At 39.5% G+C, this 13,493-nt stretch overlaps 1 protein-coding gene across 1 annotated transcript; it reads right to left on the bottom strand.

The window, feature by feature from the left end:
* Positions 1 to 396: 396 nt before the first annotated feature.
* Positions 397 to 6,906, bottom strand: LOC149842254 (26S proteasome regulatory subunit 4 homolog B-like). Its single transcript, XM_089999030.1, has 6 exons — positions 6,330 to 6,906; positions 5,498 to 5,743; positions 5,193 to 5,362; positions 4,880 to 5,096; positions 4,362 to 4,502; positions 397 to 697 (listed from the first exon to the last, which is right to left on the bottom strand). The coding sequence occupies exons 1-6, from the start codon at positions 6,804 to 6,806 to the stop codon at positions 614 to 616; spliced, it is 1,335 nt and encodes a 444-aa protein (XP_089855156.1). The 5' UTR covers positions 6,807 to 6,906; the 3' UTR covers positions 397 to 613.
* Between the last annotated feature and the right edge of the window lie 6,587 nt (positions 6,907 to 13,493).

The following is a 13,493-nucleotide window of genomic DNA, read 5'->3' as shown; positions in this document are numbered from 1 at the left end:
TGCGATCATAGAATAGGATGACAAAAGTTATCACTACATCAACGTTATCCCAATTACTTGTTCATCGATTCCCCTTCATTTACCTCATATCTAAAGCTACACCTACCAACTCACCCTACAATCCTTCATATTCTTGCAGCCTCCTCTCCAAGTCTTCATGGACATCTGGAATTGACGAATTTGTTTGGGCTTATTAGTTTGAGATTAAAAAACTCCCTTTCAAGTTTCAAATGTCATGGCCTCTCAAAGACATACAAGATGCCGTGTGATACACGTGCAGCAACACAATCTCAAAGTCCCAAATCAAGAAGCAATATGAATCATTGTTGGTATAACTAAACAGACTAAAAATTTGAGCCACAACTACAGACTTCGAGGGAATAGGAAGCAGTATGCGGGGAAAACTTTATATATAGTCATGTTTCACAGATATGAGAAGCATTCAAAGAAAAAACACACAGGATCTGCAAATTCGTCCTCTACATATAGTCCTTCGGGCACTCCACGAGGGAATAGGAAGCAGTATGCGGGGAAAACTTTATATATAGTCATGTTTCACAGATATGAGAAGCATTCAAAGAAAAAACACACACAGGATCTGCAAATTTGTCCTCTACATATAGAGTCCTTCGGGCACTCCTTCCTTCTTCTTGAACATAACTTTTTCTTTTGCCTTCTTGAAGTCCACATGTGTTACCTGAGTCAATATTCATCAAGACAATTGTCAAATTTAAAAGCGTTTTGTCTGCTCTGATGAATTAAACGACAGGAAACCTCGAGTTTTAAAAAGGCACAAATCTACAATGTTTACACAGCCATAATTGTAATCAAAGAACCAATCCATTCTTGTAATTCTAGATTTTGTAGTAGTAACCAGCAAGAGTTGGTGTGAAAAAAGAACATGATAAATGAAGCAGCAAGAGCTAGTGAAAAAAAGAAAATGATAGCTGAAGTTTGCCATAGAGAAACTCAAACTCAAGCGCCAACATTTCAGCATCAAGAAACACCTCAAACTTCTGCTTGAACTTCAGGCTAAACTGGCTAACCATGGGAACAACAATTTGATAATTGCACTTAAAAAATGGAACAAATAACTTTTCTGTTCATAACATCCAAATATTGAAGAATATTCATCTACAGCAATGAACAGGCATTGTTGGATGGTTGAAGGAAAATCATAATTGAGAACAAGCACAAAGGTGCTCACACCCATTGAAAAACAAACCTCCATGGTAGCCATCAGAAACTACATGCTTTTCTAGCACATACACAGACAAACACACAAACGTATTCCCACTTCTGTTAAAATAACTAAGCTCTTCTAGGTTCAGGCTAGTAGCTACATTTCCATGCTGTCAACAGGTTAGGTTTAGTCAGTTTCTGACCCAAAACATACAAAAGGCGAAGTTCATCAGATCCATTGTAATGGATGAGAAGAGATCTAAAACTGGAGCTTTATCTCATCTAGATCAAACAAAAAGCTCACCTGGGCCATGTTATGGCAAATTTCACTAGGACACACCCAACTTCCTGTAAACTGGGGTCAACAAAAATGTGTCTGGGATTTTGTCTGTCTTTTTCTCCACTTTTTTCTTTTTCTGGCTTCCTGAATAAGATCGTTGGGCCTATGTGATGCCATGATTGGTACGTCAAACTTATGTAGTCAAAAGTGCTAGTTGAGGCCTAGGCAGGCCTAGTCGGCCTAGTCATGACCCAAAAAAAAGATTAAGAAAACAAAATTTACAATAATATATATGGAAAATTTAGAGTATACATGTTTATATATCATAAAAAAAAGAATACACACACACACACACACACACACACACACACACACACACACACACACACACACACACACACACAGATAGTCAAAGAAAAAGGGCACGTTTGTGCTTAGGCAGGGACTAGTCGGTACTTAGTTGGCCTAGGCCGGGACTGATCGGTGGTTAGTTGGCCTAGGCGGGGAATAGTTGGACTAATCAGAACCTTGTAAGTTTGCGGCACCTAGGTGCCCTAGACCAGGCGTGTAGTCACCGATTTTGACTACACAATGTCTAACCATGACTAAAATTACTATAGTATGTCCATTGTCCATGTTGGCATGTGTCCATACCATACAGATATGCATGATTAAAGGTGCTGGTGTGACATAGCCTCGAGCTAAGCAATCTAATTTCACACTTCTAGATACCCACTCGTAGAATTCCTAAGATGGTACTCTATCATTTCTCTTATGCAGTTTTGTATATTATAGTCCAAACTCTTATGGAACCACACCATGTCCTTGCAACTTTGCAAAATGAGAGAGGTGGATATTGGAAGAGATTTGATTCCACTGCAAAATTTGCTGTGTAAGTTATCTTGAAAAATGGGAATCTTCAAGAATGAACCAGAAGCAGTTGTCCTTTTGGCCGCCCTTACTTTGTTCTATTCACAATTACATGCTCAAAATTCCAAGAAAAAATCACAAAAACAGGGTATTGGCATACCGGAAAACCAAGTACATCCCAATCAGGATAACATTTCTAACTGATTACAAGGGAGATTAGGCTACAACTCCCCAAAGCTATATGTTTCATTTTCAAGTAGATGCTATTAAGTTGAAAATTTTAACACCTGCATAGAGGGAAGCCGAAATTGTTACAGAAGATTTCACACTATCAAAGAGCACACAAAAATGTCTCCCGTGAAATTTAGATGCTGCAGTGTTCTCTAACTATAACACAAACAAAGAAGCACTTAAGAGGCCCAACCCCATAGCCTTGCTTGTGGAGATGGTTAAACTTATCCCACCTATCAAAAAATGGCACAAATAATATACCGAGTATGTTCACCCTCTAGTCACTTTCAAGAAATTGCCTTCAATTGGACTATCCACCAGTCAACCACAACTAATGTTGAGCTTCGCATCTTCAAGCTTCTTGACAAGTGTATCCCCCAACACAAATGCATTCACCTGCCTAGATGCATTCATTCTCATTTATGAAAGCCTCTTGGCAGTTGCCATGCCAAAGAAAGTTATAACTTGAAGATGCAATCAATCATCTCTAGCCACATCGCCATTCAGATATGATCATTGACTCCCACACTCTCAAGAAATGAAATATTCATCATTAATTTTCTAAAACTTGTTGAATTTAATTAATACATATATTGTATATAAAAACTTTTGGCAATTTATGAAGCTACACAAATATATGATCTTTGATTCAGAAACAGAGTCAATGCCCAAAAAAAATTCAGCACCCTTCTATGCATAACAACACAAAGTGCACACACTCAAGTGGGATATAATAAGGTAGCAATGGGGGCAGGTAATTCAAATATAGTATCGTCACTTGGACACAGAAGACTACAATCACCTGTCTGTTTTCCAAGTGATAGCACTTGGCCATGGATAGCTGTGCTCGGAATGTGCATCATACAAGAAAGTTGACCAGCAGGCAAATTAAGGACCTTCAGAATCATTTTGATTCCTTTTAAGCGCTTTGGATCCACAATTTGCCAATCTTGGCTGTGAGGGTTTATCTGCTTTTGAATCTTTCTTCGTTAACTAGAAAAGGAGATTGAAGGGACACCACAATACCATGTGCTTTAACCACCTCCCTCCTGAGAACCTCCAATATCTTATAGTTCCAATGCTCCTGCTAGAAGTCATTCTACCAAACTTCAGCCGATGAAGGAAAGAAATTCATTACCTAAAGGATTGGCCCCAACAGCCTCAATTCCACAACTCTTAAGAAGGGTACAAAGACCAAACTTCAGCCGATGAAGGAAAGAAATTCATTACCTAAAGGATTGGCCCCAACATCCTCAATTCCACACTTTTTGGAGAGATGCTTCACACTCAATCTAGTCAATCTAGTTCGTTATGTTTGGGCACATAGGTGTTGCCTTATGGGTGCTTCCGAGAAACTAGGTTTCAGGGCCCACTTTTGCTTTACTATCAAGCCTATGCTTGAAATCCTATTCCATGGGGTTCTTTTGTTTTTTGTCTACTCTTGTCCTCTAACCATCCAGTGCCCAAAACCCTAGCCCTCGCATTCCACACTGATGTGCCCACCATTCGTTAACACACATTGCATTCTTCATGAAGAAAAAATGTGAATAATTGGACATAAAAAAATTACACAATTTCATAATCTAATAACCTCTTGGTAATGGTCAATAATATGCATAGATCATATAAGCAAAAGAATTATGAAAATACATAGCACGTCTGAAAGGATTGACTGAAAAAAAGAAGAAAGAATATATCGCTTGAAAAGAGACAAATCATGAAAGTACCAATGAGAAACACAAGCCATATGCCTAGAAAACTCTAAATATTACAAAAAGAATCCATGAAGAGACCATACCTTCATCCTACGTTCTCTTAAAGCAAGCAAACCAGACTCAGTGCAGATGGCCTTGATATCAGCTCCAGAAAACTCGTCCTTTGTCATAACAAACTCTTCCAAATTCACATCGTCAGCCAGTGTCATTCTTGATGTGTGTATCTGCAACATAGAAATAAATTCATTAGTGTTTTGCTTCTGAGATTTACATCAGCACACATTACAAACTCAAAAATAAAAAAGGAAAAAAAGGAAGAGAGAGAGACAAAAAGAAGATCCATAACTCTTAAGAAGGGTACAAAGACAAATACCCTGAATATGATGAGTATATGAAACTTGTGTACATCAGGAGTCAAACACAGGAAATACAAGAAAACAGGACACAAATGACCCTTGATCTCATAATAAATAGCAACAAGTTTTGGAGGGTTTTGATATCACAATGTTCCAAGTTTTTACAGAAAATGCAGTCTGTTCATGATTTCCAGCAACACATATCTCAAGACCAAGTTATTTCGAATTTGATAGGGCATGCATACCTGGAAAATACGCCTCCTGGTTTTGATGTCAGGAAGAGGAAATTCAATTTTTCTGTCTATTCGTCCAGGCCTAAGCAATGCAGGATCAAGGCTCTCAATTCTGTTAGTGGCAAGAATAACTTTCACATCTCCTCTAGAATCAAAACCATCTAACTGGTTGAGCAATTCCAACATGGTTCTTTGGATCTCCCGCTCACCACCTGAGTGGGCATCATACCTGATGCACCAACAAAAGAGAAGGAACAATAATTAAATTGAGAACTGGTGCTGAGAAGAAAGCCTGCATTTGGGGCATTCTGAAATCAGAACAGACCTTTTTGTTCCAATCGCATCTATCTCATCAATAAATACAATTGATGGGGAGAGATCATCAGCAACCCTGAAGAGCTCTCGAACTAGTTTTGGTCCATCTCCCAGGTATTTTTGTATCAGTTCACTTCCAACAACACGCAAAAAGGTTGCTGATGTCGAATTAGCCACAGCCTGCAATGCAGTATCATAGTAAACTCTAATGCTCCAAAAATAGAATAAATAGATTTTGTGAACCATTCCTAGGATTGAAAATAAATGAAGCAATTATAACAACACCACTAAAACAGGACAGTCATGACCATGCACCTTGGCTAATAAAGTTTTGCCAGTTCCAGGTTCGCCGTATAGTATGACTCCTTTGGGCGGCTTGATGCCAATGTCTTCATATAGTTCAGGATGAGTAAGAGGAAGCTCAACTGCTTCCTTGATTTCTTGAATTTGGGCATCCAATCCTCCTATATCAGCATATGATTCCAAAGGAGCCTTCTCGACCTTCATTACTGACACCATGGGGTCAACTTCATCTTGCAGGAGGCCAACAACAGAAAGCACCTGAAAGTATCAGACACGTCAAGGAATGTTGTAGATGGTTCACATTAAAATATCCACACAACACTGCAAAACTCTAACTCATCATTCTCCAAATTCAACAAAAAAAACTTAGATTCTAGGAAAAACCCTAATTCCAAGTCTCTTTTCACCATTCTCAAAGTCAAGAACAAAACCTAGATTAGTTTCCAATCAAATTCCCTACTTCTCAATCTAATGTCGACATTCTCCATCGTCAATAAAAGATCCCAAGAATGGGGAAACCTTAATTTCACAAAACAATCGAGAATGCCCCCCAATTTCTATTCACCAAATGAACCCTCATCCCAATTCTCGCTCCATCAATTCCCGATTCCTGTAAAAATCCTAACTTATATTTCAACCCCAATTTCCCGATCTATTTTAGTTCATCCCCAGAATTAAACAAAAAAAGGAAGCCCGTTTACTAAATGAAACCCTAATCCCTGATCTCTCTCTTAAAAAAAACAAATCCAACCAAAGAGAAACCCTAACTATGCCAAAACTCAGACGAGGGCCAATTTAGAGATCAAATAAGAAGAAAAAGCAAGAAAGAAAGATATCTAGTCACCTTGTTGTGCATGAGGATGGCGCAGCCGGGCTCGAGCTGGTCCTTGTCGACGAAGGAGAGGATGCCGACGTAGTACTCTGGGCCGACGGAGGAAGAGACGATGGCGTGGTTCTCGTCGATGAGCTCTTCGAGGTTGCCGACGCTCATGGGGGAGCCGCGGAGGTCGTCGACCTTCGACCGGTCCTCCTCGTTCTTGTCCTCCTGGGGCTTCAGCCGCTCCTGGCTGGTGACGAACTCCTCCTCCATGAGGAGGTAGTCCTTGATCCGCTCCAGCTTCAGCAGACGCAGCTTGCACTTCGTCAGCGGTGTCACCGTCGGAAGCCGGGCCGCAGCCTCCGGCCCCTTCTGCTTCCGCTGCTTCCGCCCCACCCGCGCGGGCGGCGCCGCCTGCTCGAACTTCTTCTCCTTCTTGTCGTCGTGCTTCCGGTCTCCGGGGAGACCCTGCCGATTCATGCCGCCGGGCGATCCCTGACCCATCACTCTCTCTCTCTCTCTCTCTCTCTCTCTCTCTCTCTCTCTCTCTCTCTCTCTCTCTCTCCGATTCCGCAGGGCAACGAACAAAGGAGGTGAGGTTTCGTTCAAAGAGGGGATTGCAGGGAATTTATAACCCTCTTTCGTCTCGGATCTGAACGTCGTCGTCTCGGGACGACACCGAACCAGTTTGTCCCGGGTCTCTCTTCTTGGCGCTGGTGAACGAGCCCAACGAAGTTGAAGTGTTCAAGCTTGTTCTTGTGGCGAGCCAAATCGAGTTCGAGCTCATATTGGGACCGAGTTAAACGACCCTAATTTAAGATGGCTTGTTTACAGAAAAAAATGCAATTGTTTTAGAACCGAAAAATATAGGGTTACAAAAAAATGCATGGTTTTAGATAGCACTAAACCCATTTTTTTGCAAACTAATGCAAATAGTTCAACCATATGTTGATAGCATCTACACCAAATAGAAAGAGCAAAGGCAGTTGGCGAGAATGAAGATGGAGGTTTCGCTGGACGTCGGAGTTGGAGATCGAAATCGAGCAAAGGAATGTCTCCCTGTAGGAGATTGTTTATGAAAACTCCATCAGATACTGCGTCGCTTGTGGCTCGATATCTCACTCCACAGAGCGTTGCAGAGCGTGATTGGGAACCAGGAGAAAGTGAGAAAGCAGTAAAAGGTGTGAATAGAAACTGTAAGTTCTTTGCTCCCCCATTAGTTGGTTCTGTCAGGAACTTGCGTGATAAGTGATGGAATTGGTCCCGGCCCAAAGCTGCAGTGAGAATGTCAGCTGGTTGCTGGTTGGAGGAAACGTTAGCAGTAGAAATTAATCCAAGTTGAATTTTGTCGTGAATCAAATGACAATCCAGTTCAATATGTTTTAGATGTTTAGTGTGCTTGCGAAAGACTGAATTAGCGGCAATATGAAGAAGGGTGGCCTAATTATCCTAGTATAACTGCATCGGTTGAGAATGATTTACTCCAAGATTCAATAAAAGCGGTTTCAATTAGTTTGCATGTAGCAGCTGTCATGGATCAGTATTCAACCTCTGTTGAAGAACATGAAATTGTGTGCTGCTTTTTAGTTTTTCATGAAAGAGGGTTGTGGCTGAAAGCAAAATGCCTTTGCTGGGTGTTGATTTCAAATATTGTAGAACTCGATATATATGCAGCATCCAGATGATGTTGGTGAGGTTGTTGCATAAACTCTCTTAAAACATTGACATAATAGTTGATGTCAGGTCGCATGGCAGTTAAATAAATGAGTCTGCCCATGAATCTACGATAACATGTTGGATCGACAAGAAGTTCTCCTTGCTCAGTTGAAAGGTTATGTCGTTGCTCCATTGAAAAATCTATTGGTCGTGTGCCCAATAACCCCACTGTCTGATAAGATATCAAGGACATATTTCTGTTGACTTAAAAAAGTTCCTATAGGTGAACGGGGAACTTCAAGGCCAAGAAAATACTTGATACGACCAAGGTCTTTGATATTAAAACTGTGTGATAGATTGCTAAATCATTGCTTAGAAGAATGATGTTTGTTGACATATACAAGGACATCGGTGAAAGTAGACCCAGACCGTTTAGTGAATAACGTGTAATCAACAGCTGATTGCACATAGTCAACTTCTTTGAGTGCACATGAAAATTTGGCAAACCAATTTCGTGAAGACTGTTTGATTTCATATATTGATTTTTGAAGTTTGCGGTGTTCCCTCTTACTTTGAAATCCGGGAGGAAGGTCCATGTAGACTTCTTCTTAGAGGTCCTCGTGCAAAAATGTGTTGTTGGCGTCCAATTGAAAAATGATCTACCCTTTGATGGCAGCAAGAGCCAACAAGCATAGCATCGTGACAAGTTTGGCAACCAGTTCAAATGTCTCATGATAATCAAATCCTTCAACTTGAGTGTATCCTTTTGCTACTAGACGAGCCTTATAACGCTCAATTGAACTGTCTGCCCAATATTTAATTTTATAAACCCAATGACATCCAATCGATTTCTTTCTAGGAGAAAGAGAAACAACCTGCCATATATTATTTTTTTGCAAAGCCTCAAATTTAGCAATCATGGCATTACACCAATGCTCATTCTTAACGGCTTCATTCAACCTTTGAGGTTCAACCTATGAGGTAATGGAAGCTAAAAAAGCACAATGAGCATGAGAAAAATTTTGAATGAGGATAAAATCCTCCGCATAATACAATTCCAACGCTTTTTCCCTGTCTTTATCGTTCTCAATCTTAAGTATATTTTGGTATCTTTCAAAAACCTTACATAGATGGGACTAGCGTATCACTTCTCTAATACACAAACCATAGAACGACGGGGCATCTCTTCTCTGATGAGGCGCAAGCATTGCTAACCTGCACAACACATTAAACGATCATCATGATTACAAATCGTCGTAATATTTGGGTTCATAAGTACACATCTTTGTAAGATTTCTCAAACTTACAAGTCGTTGTATAAGAAGAAACCTACAAATTGAATAACGAAACCTTACACGAAACTCACTGAAACGATAGGATTTTGGATATTCCAATTATAGAGTAAGCAACAGTAACAACTAATACGCAACAGAAGGTGACAACAATGTTGCGACTGCGCGTAAGACGGAAACAGATGCTCTGAAAAAAAAGGAAAGGATGTTCCGTTGTACACAGATGAAAGCAAAGTATGCTCCGGTAGAGTTTTCTGCTTAGAGCGAGAATGAATTGTTTTGAACTATTTAAATCCTACAACATACAGCTTGCTGCATACGCAAACTTTGCGGAACGTTTTGGCGCGATAACGATGAAGGGCATTTTTGTCCTTTTCACGAACAGCCGATTCATTTTTCTAGATAAAGGGCATTTATGTCAGTTCGAGGAAGAGGAAGACAATGGCGGTAAAGGGTACTTAAGTCTTTGCGACGGCACCACATTACGATGCAATATGATGCGGACACACATGAGGATACATGTCGGTCTGCATCTTATACGTGGCGCTCTTTGGGAACACCCGAACATGAGATGGAGTACCGGCCCTGTTCGGGGGGGGGGACATATAACCTGCTTCGAAGATTTTCTTTACCCAGAGGATTCCAAGATGGCTAGAGGGGGGAATATCAAGAGTTTGGTACGAATAGGTTGTGTGACCCCATGAGACTGCTTTAGTTTGAGAGACTGGCAGATCCACAATTACGTCTTGACCTGCGTTTCACAAGGGCAGTGCCCACCCTGACTTGGTCAAGGTGACCCAGTCGCCCCCAGTATCATAAGGGTCGAGCAGTGCTTGTCCAACCCGAGGTCTTGCGATTTTGCTCTCTCTCTCTCTCTCTCTCTCTCTCTCTCTCTCTCTCTCTCTCTCTCTCTCTCTGCAAGGCTCAGTCGTTCCGCTCTGAGTCACTTGAGCAGCCCAGCATGGCAGCACCAGTCCCACCCTATTCAGTTGTGACTTGCGAGGCTCCGCCGCTAATTTGTCCTGAGACGCTTGACCCCATAGGCCCACCCAGCCTCTTCCACCCTCGCCCTCCCCGATGTTCTGAGCGTCTGCCCCACCCATCTGTGGTCCTATGGTAAGTGGCCCCCTGCTCTCTCTCTCTCTCTCTCTCTGGAGGCTACAACCCCACTCCACAGGCACAATGGCCCCCTTAACTCTCTCTGTATAAAAACGACGTCTCCTTCTCGTCGATGTGAGCGTTCATTCCGTCAAATCTTTCATGTAAGATTTTGAGATTCTTAGTGGAGTCATCATCTCACTACTTTTTCTTCTTTTTGTGGGTTTTTGTAGAGTTTTTGAGTTTTTTTTTTGTGAAATTCTTTTTTTTTATTTTGTTTCCGTGGATTCGGCTATGTTATGGTGTGATCGTTGGTTGAAAACAAGATGTTTCATATTTGGATTGAACAACTGAGCTAGAAAAAAAGTATTGGTATTCTTGAGAATGAGATGTATTTGTATTTTTGTAGTCGTTGAGTTTTAATTTTTTATTTGTTCAAATGACATAAATTTGAATTATGCTTTTAGAGTGTCATGTATTTTTTCCTTTTTAATTCTTGTTTTGTATTAGAACTTAGTATAATAGAATTTAAGATTTTTTATTGTTTCAATTAGCTTAGATGAAAATTTTAGTATTTTTTGCAATTAAGATGTATTTGTTTTTTGTTTCATTTAGCATGTATTTGTTTTAATTAATTCAGTTCTTATTCACTTATTAAATACTTGTTAGTTGTTAGTAATCATTAGTATATAATTTTTTAATAATTATTTGAAAAACTTTTGTTGATTAGTGATTTGATTAGAGAAATAATTAAATAGGTTTCATTAATGAGATGTATTCAAAATCTTGGACAAAACAATTAGCCCAAAAAAACTAACTTATTGAAGAACTTAGATCCTTTTGCTTAGATAATCAGTCAATTTAGGATTTCATTGATGCATATAATTAAGATTTTTTGACTTTCTATTGATCTAGTTTTGGCAGATAAAACATGTAAAATAATTTATTTTTTTAAAGAAGACTGAAAATTAAATATCATTTACAGAGAAGCATAGACTAAGGATAAATTTTAGTTGTCGTTTCCACAACAACTACGCCTTCATCCCAAAACAATTGGGGTAGGCGATATGAACTAAAAAAGGACATCATTCCGGGTCTTCCACATGAATCCTTCTCCTCCAATCATTTCTATCCAATGCCATGTCCTCGATGAGGTTCAAAGCATTCATATCCTTTCCTATCATCTCCATCTAAGTCTTCTTAGGCCTACCTCGACCCCTTTTAACTAATATATTTCCCCATTTCTCTATCCTTCTAATTGGAGCATCATTAGGCCTTCGCCGAATACGTCCAAACCACCGTAAACGATTCTCTCTCATTTTATTTTCAATGGATGCAACGCCTACCTTCTTACGTATCTCCTCATTTCGAATCTTATCTTTTATTGTATTTCCACACATCCATCTAAGCATACACATCTCAGCTACACTCATTTTTTGAATATGATGTCTCTTGGCAGCCTAACATTTTGTACCATATAGTAAAGTGGGCCTAATTGTCATCCTATAAAACTTTTCCTTCAACCGCAATAGCATTTTACGATCGCACAACACTCCAGTTACACTTTTTTATTTCATCCACTCAACCTTTATCTTATGATTTACAGCTTCATCAATTTCTCCATACTTTTGAATGATAGATCCCAAATATTTGAAAGAGTCATCCACCGGTATTTCTTGCTCACCACGCTTCACTACACTCCCATCACTACTTTGTTGCTTACTAAATCAACATTCCATATATTTTGTCTTACTCTTACTCAACTTAAAACTTCTTGCTTCTAATGTTTGTCTCCATAATTCTAACTTAGCATTAACCCCAGCTCTAGACTCATCAATCAAAACAATATCATCAGCAAACAACATACACCACAACACATTTTCTTGAATTGATCTTGCAAGCTCATCCATCACTATAGCAAATAGGAAAGGGCTTAATGCAAATCCTTGATGTAACCCAACCATTATAGGAAAATTGGTTGTCACCCCTCCACAAGTGCGGACATTGGTTACTACTTCGTACGTATCTTTAATTATACTAATGTACTTGAGAGAAACACATTTCTTCATCATTGTCCACCAGAGAACATTCTTAGGTACTCTATCGTATGTCTTCTCCAAATCAATAAAAACCATATGCAAATGTTTGTTCCTCTCTCTATATCTCTCAATAAGTTGTCTAAGAAGATGTATAGCTTCCATAGTTGATCTTTCAGGCATAAAACCAAATTGATTCTCCGATATCATGACAACCTTCATCAACCTATACTCAATCACCCTCTCCCAAAGTTTTATAGTATGACTCATGAGTTTTATACCATGATAGTTTGTGCAATCTTGTATATCACCCTTATTCTTATATAGAGGCACCAAAGTACTCTTCCTCCACTCATTAGGCATCTTATTTGTCTGCCAAATCTTTCTAAAAAGATTTTTCAATCATTCTAAACCTTTCTTACCCAAGCATTTTCAAGCCTCAATAGGTATACCATCTGGGCCAACTGCCCTTCTTGATTTTATTTTCTTCAAAGCCTCTGTAATTTCTTTCTTTTGAATCTTGCGCATGAAGTCACAATTCATCTCATGAAAAAGAATGGAGAAGTCTCCAAGATCCTGAACATGACTTCCATTAAATAGCTTATCAAAATAATATTTTCATCTCTCCTTAATCTCCTCATCTTTGACTAAAACCCTTTGTGTTTCATCTTTGATACATCTAACCATACTCAAATCCCTCGATTTCCTATCTCTCATCTTTGCAAGCCTATAAATATCCTTCTCGCCCTCTTTGATATCCAACTTATCATAAACCTCCTTATATACCTTATCCCTCGCGTTTTGAACTACTTTTTTAGCTTTCTTCGTTGCTATCATATACTTCTCCAAATTCTCATTATCACGACTCTTACTTAGATTTCTATAACACTCTCTTTTAACCTTAATAGCTAATTTGACATCCTCGTTCCGCCATGATGTGTCCTTACCTAGCGGTGCACCACCTTTAGACTCACCCAATACCTCCTTAGCCACCTTTCTCATGTCACCCGCTATCTTATTCCATATTGATTCTGAATCCTCCTTGAGACACCAATCAGCTTCCTTAACTACCTACTCTACAAACATTCTTTGTTTAGCTCCTTTTAGTG

This window comes from Nuphar pumila, chromosome 3 (genome assembly GCF_984573655.1).
Source record: "Nuphar pumila chromosome 3, dmNupPumi1.hap1.1, whole genome shotgun sequence".
Classification (NCBI taxonomy): domain Eukaryota; kingdom Viridiplantae; phylum Streptophyta; class Magnoliopsida; order Nymphaeales; family Nymphaeaceae; genus Nuphar; species Nuphar pumila.
This window is presented reverse-complemented; position numbering and strand designations above follow the sequence as displayed.

Excerpts from the sequence above, each read along its gene's own strand:
- LOC149842254 (XM_089999030.1), bottom strand. The coding sequence starts at position 6,806 with ATGGGTCAGGGATCGCCCGGCGGCATGAATCGGCAGGGTCTCCCCGGA. Across the intron at positions 4,503-4,879 it reads CCAGGAGGCGTATTTTCCAG|ATACACACATCAAGAATGAC; the intron begins GTATGCATGCCC and ends TCTATGTTGCAG. Across the intron at positions 698-4,361 it reads TAAGAGAACGTAGGATGAAG|GTAACACATGTGGACTTCAA; the intron begins GTATGGTCTCTT and ends ATATTGACTCAG.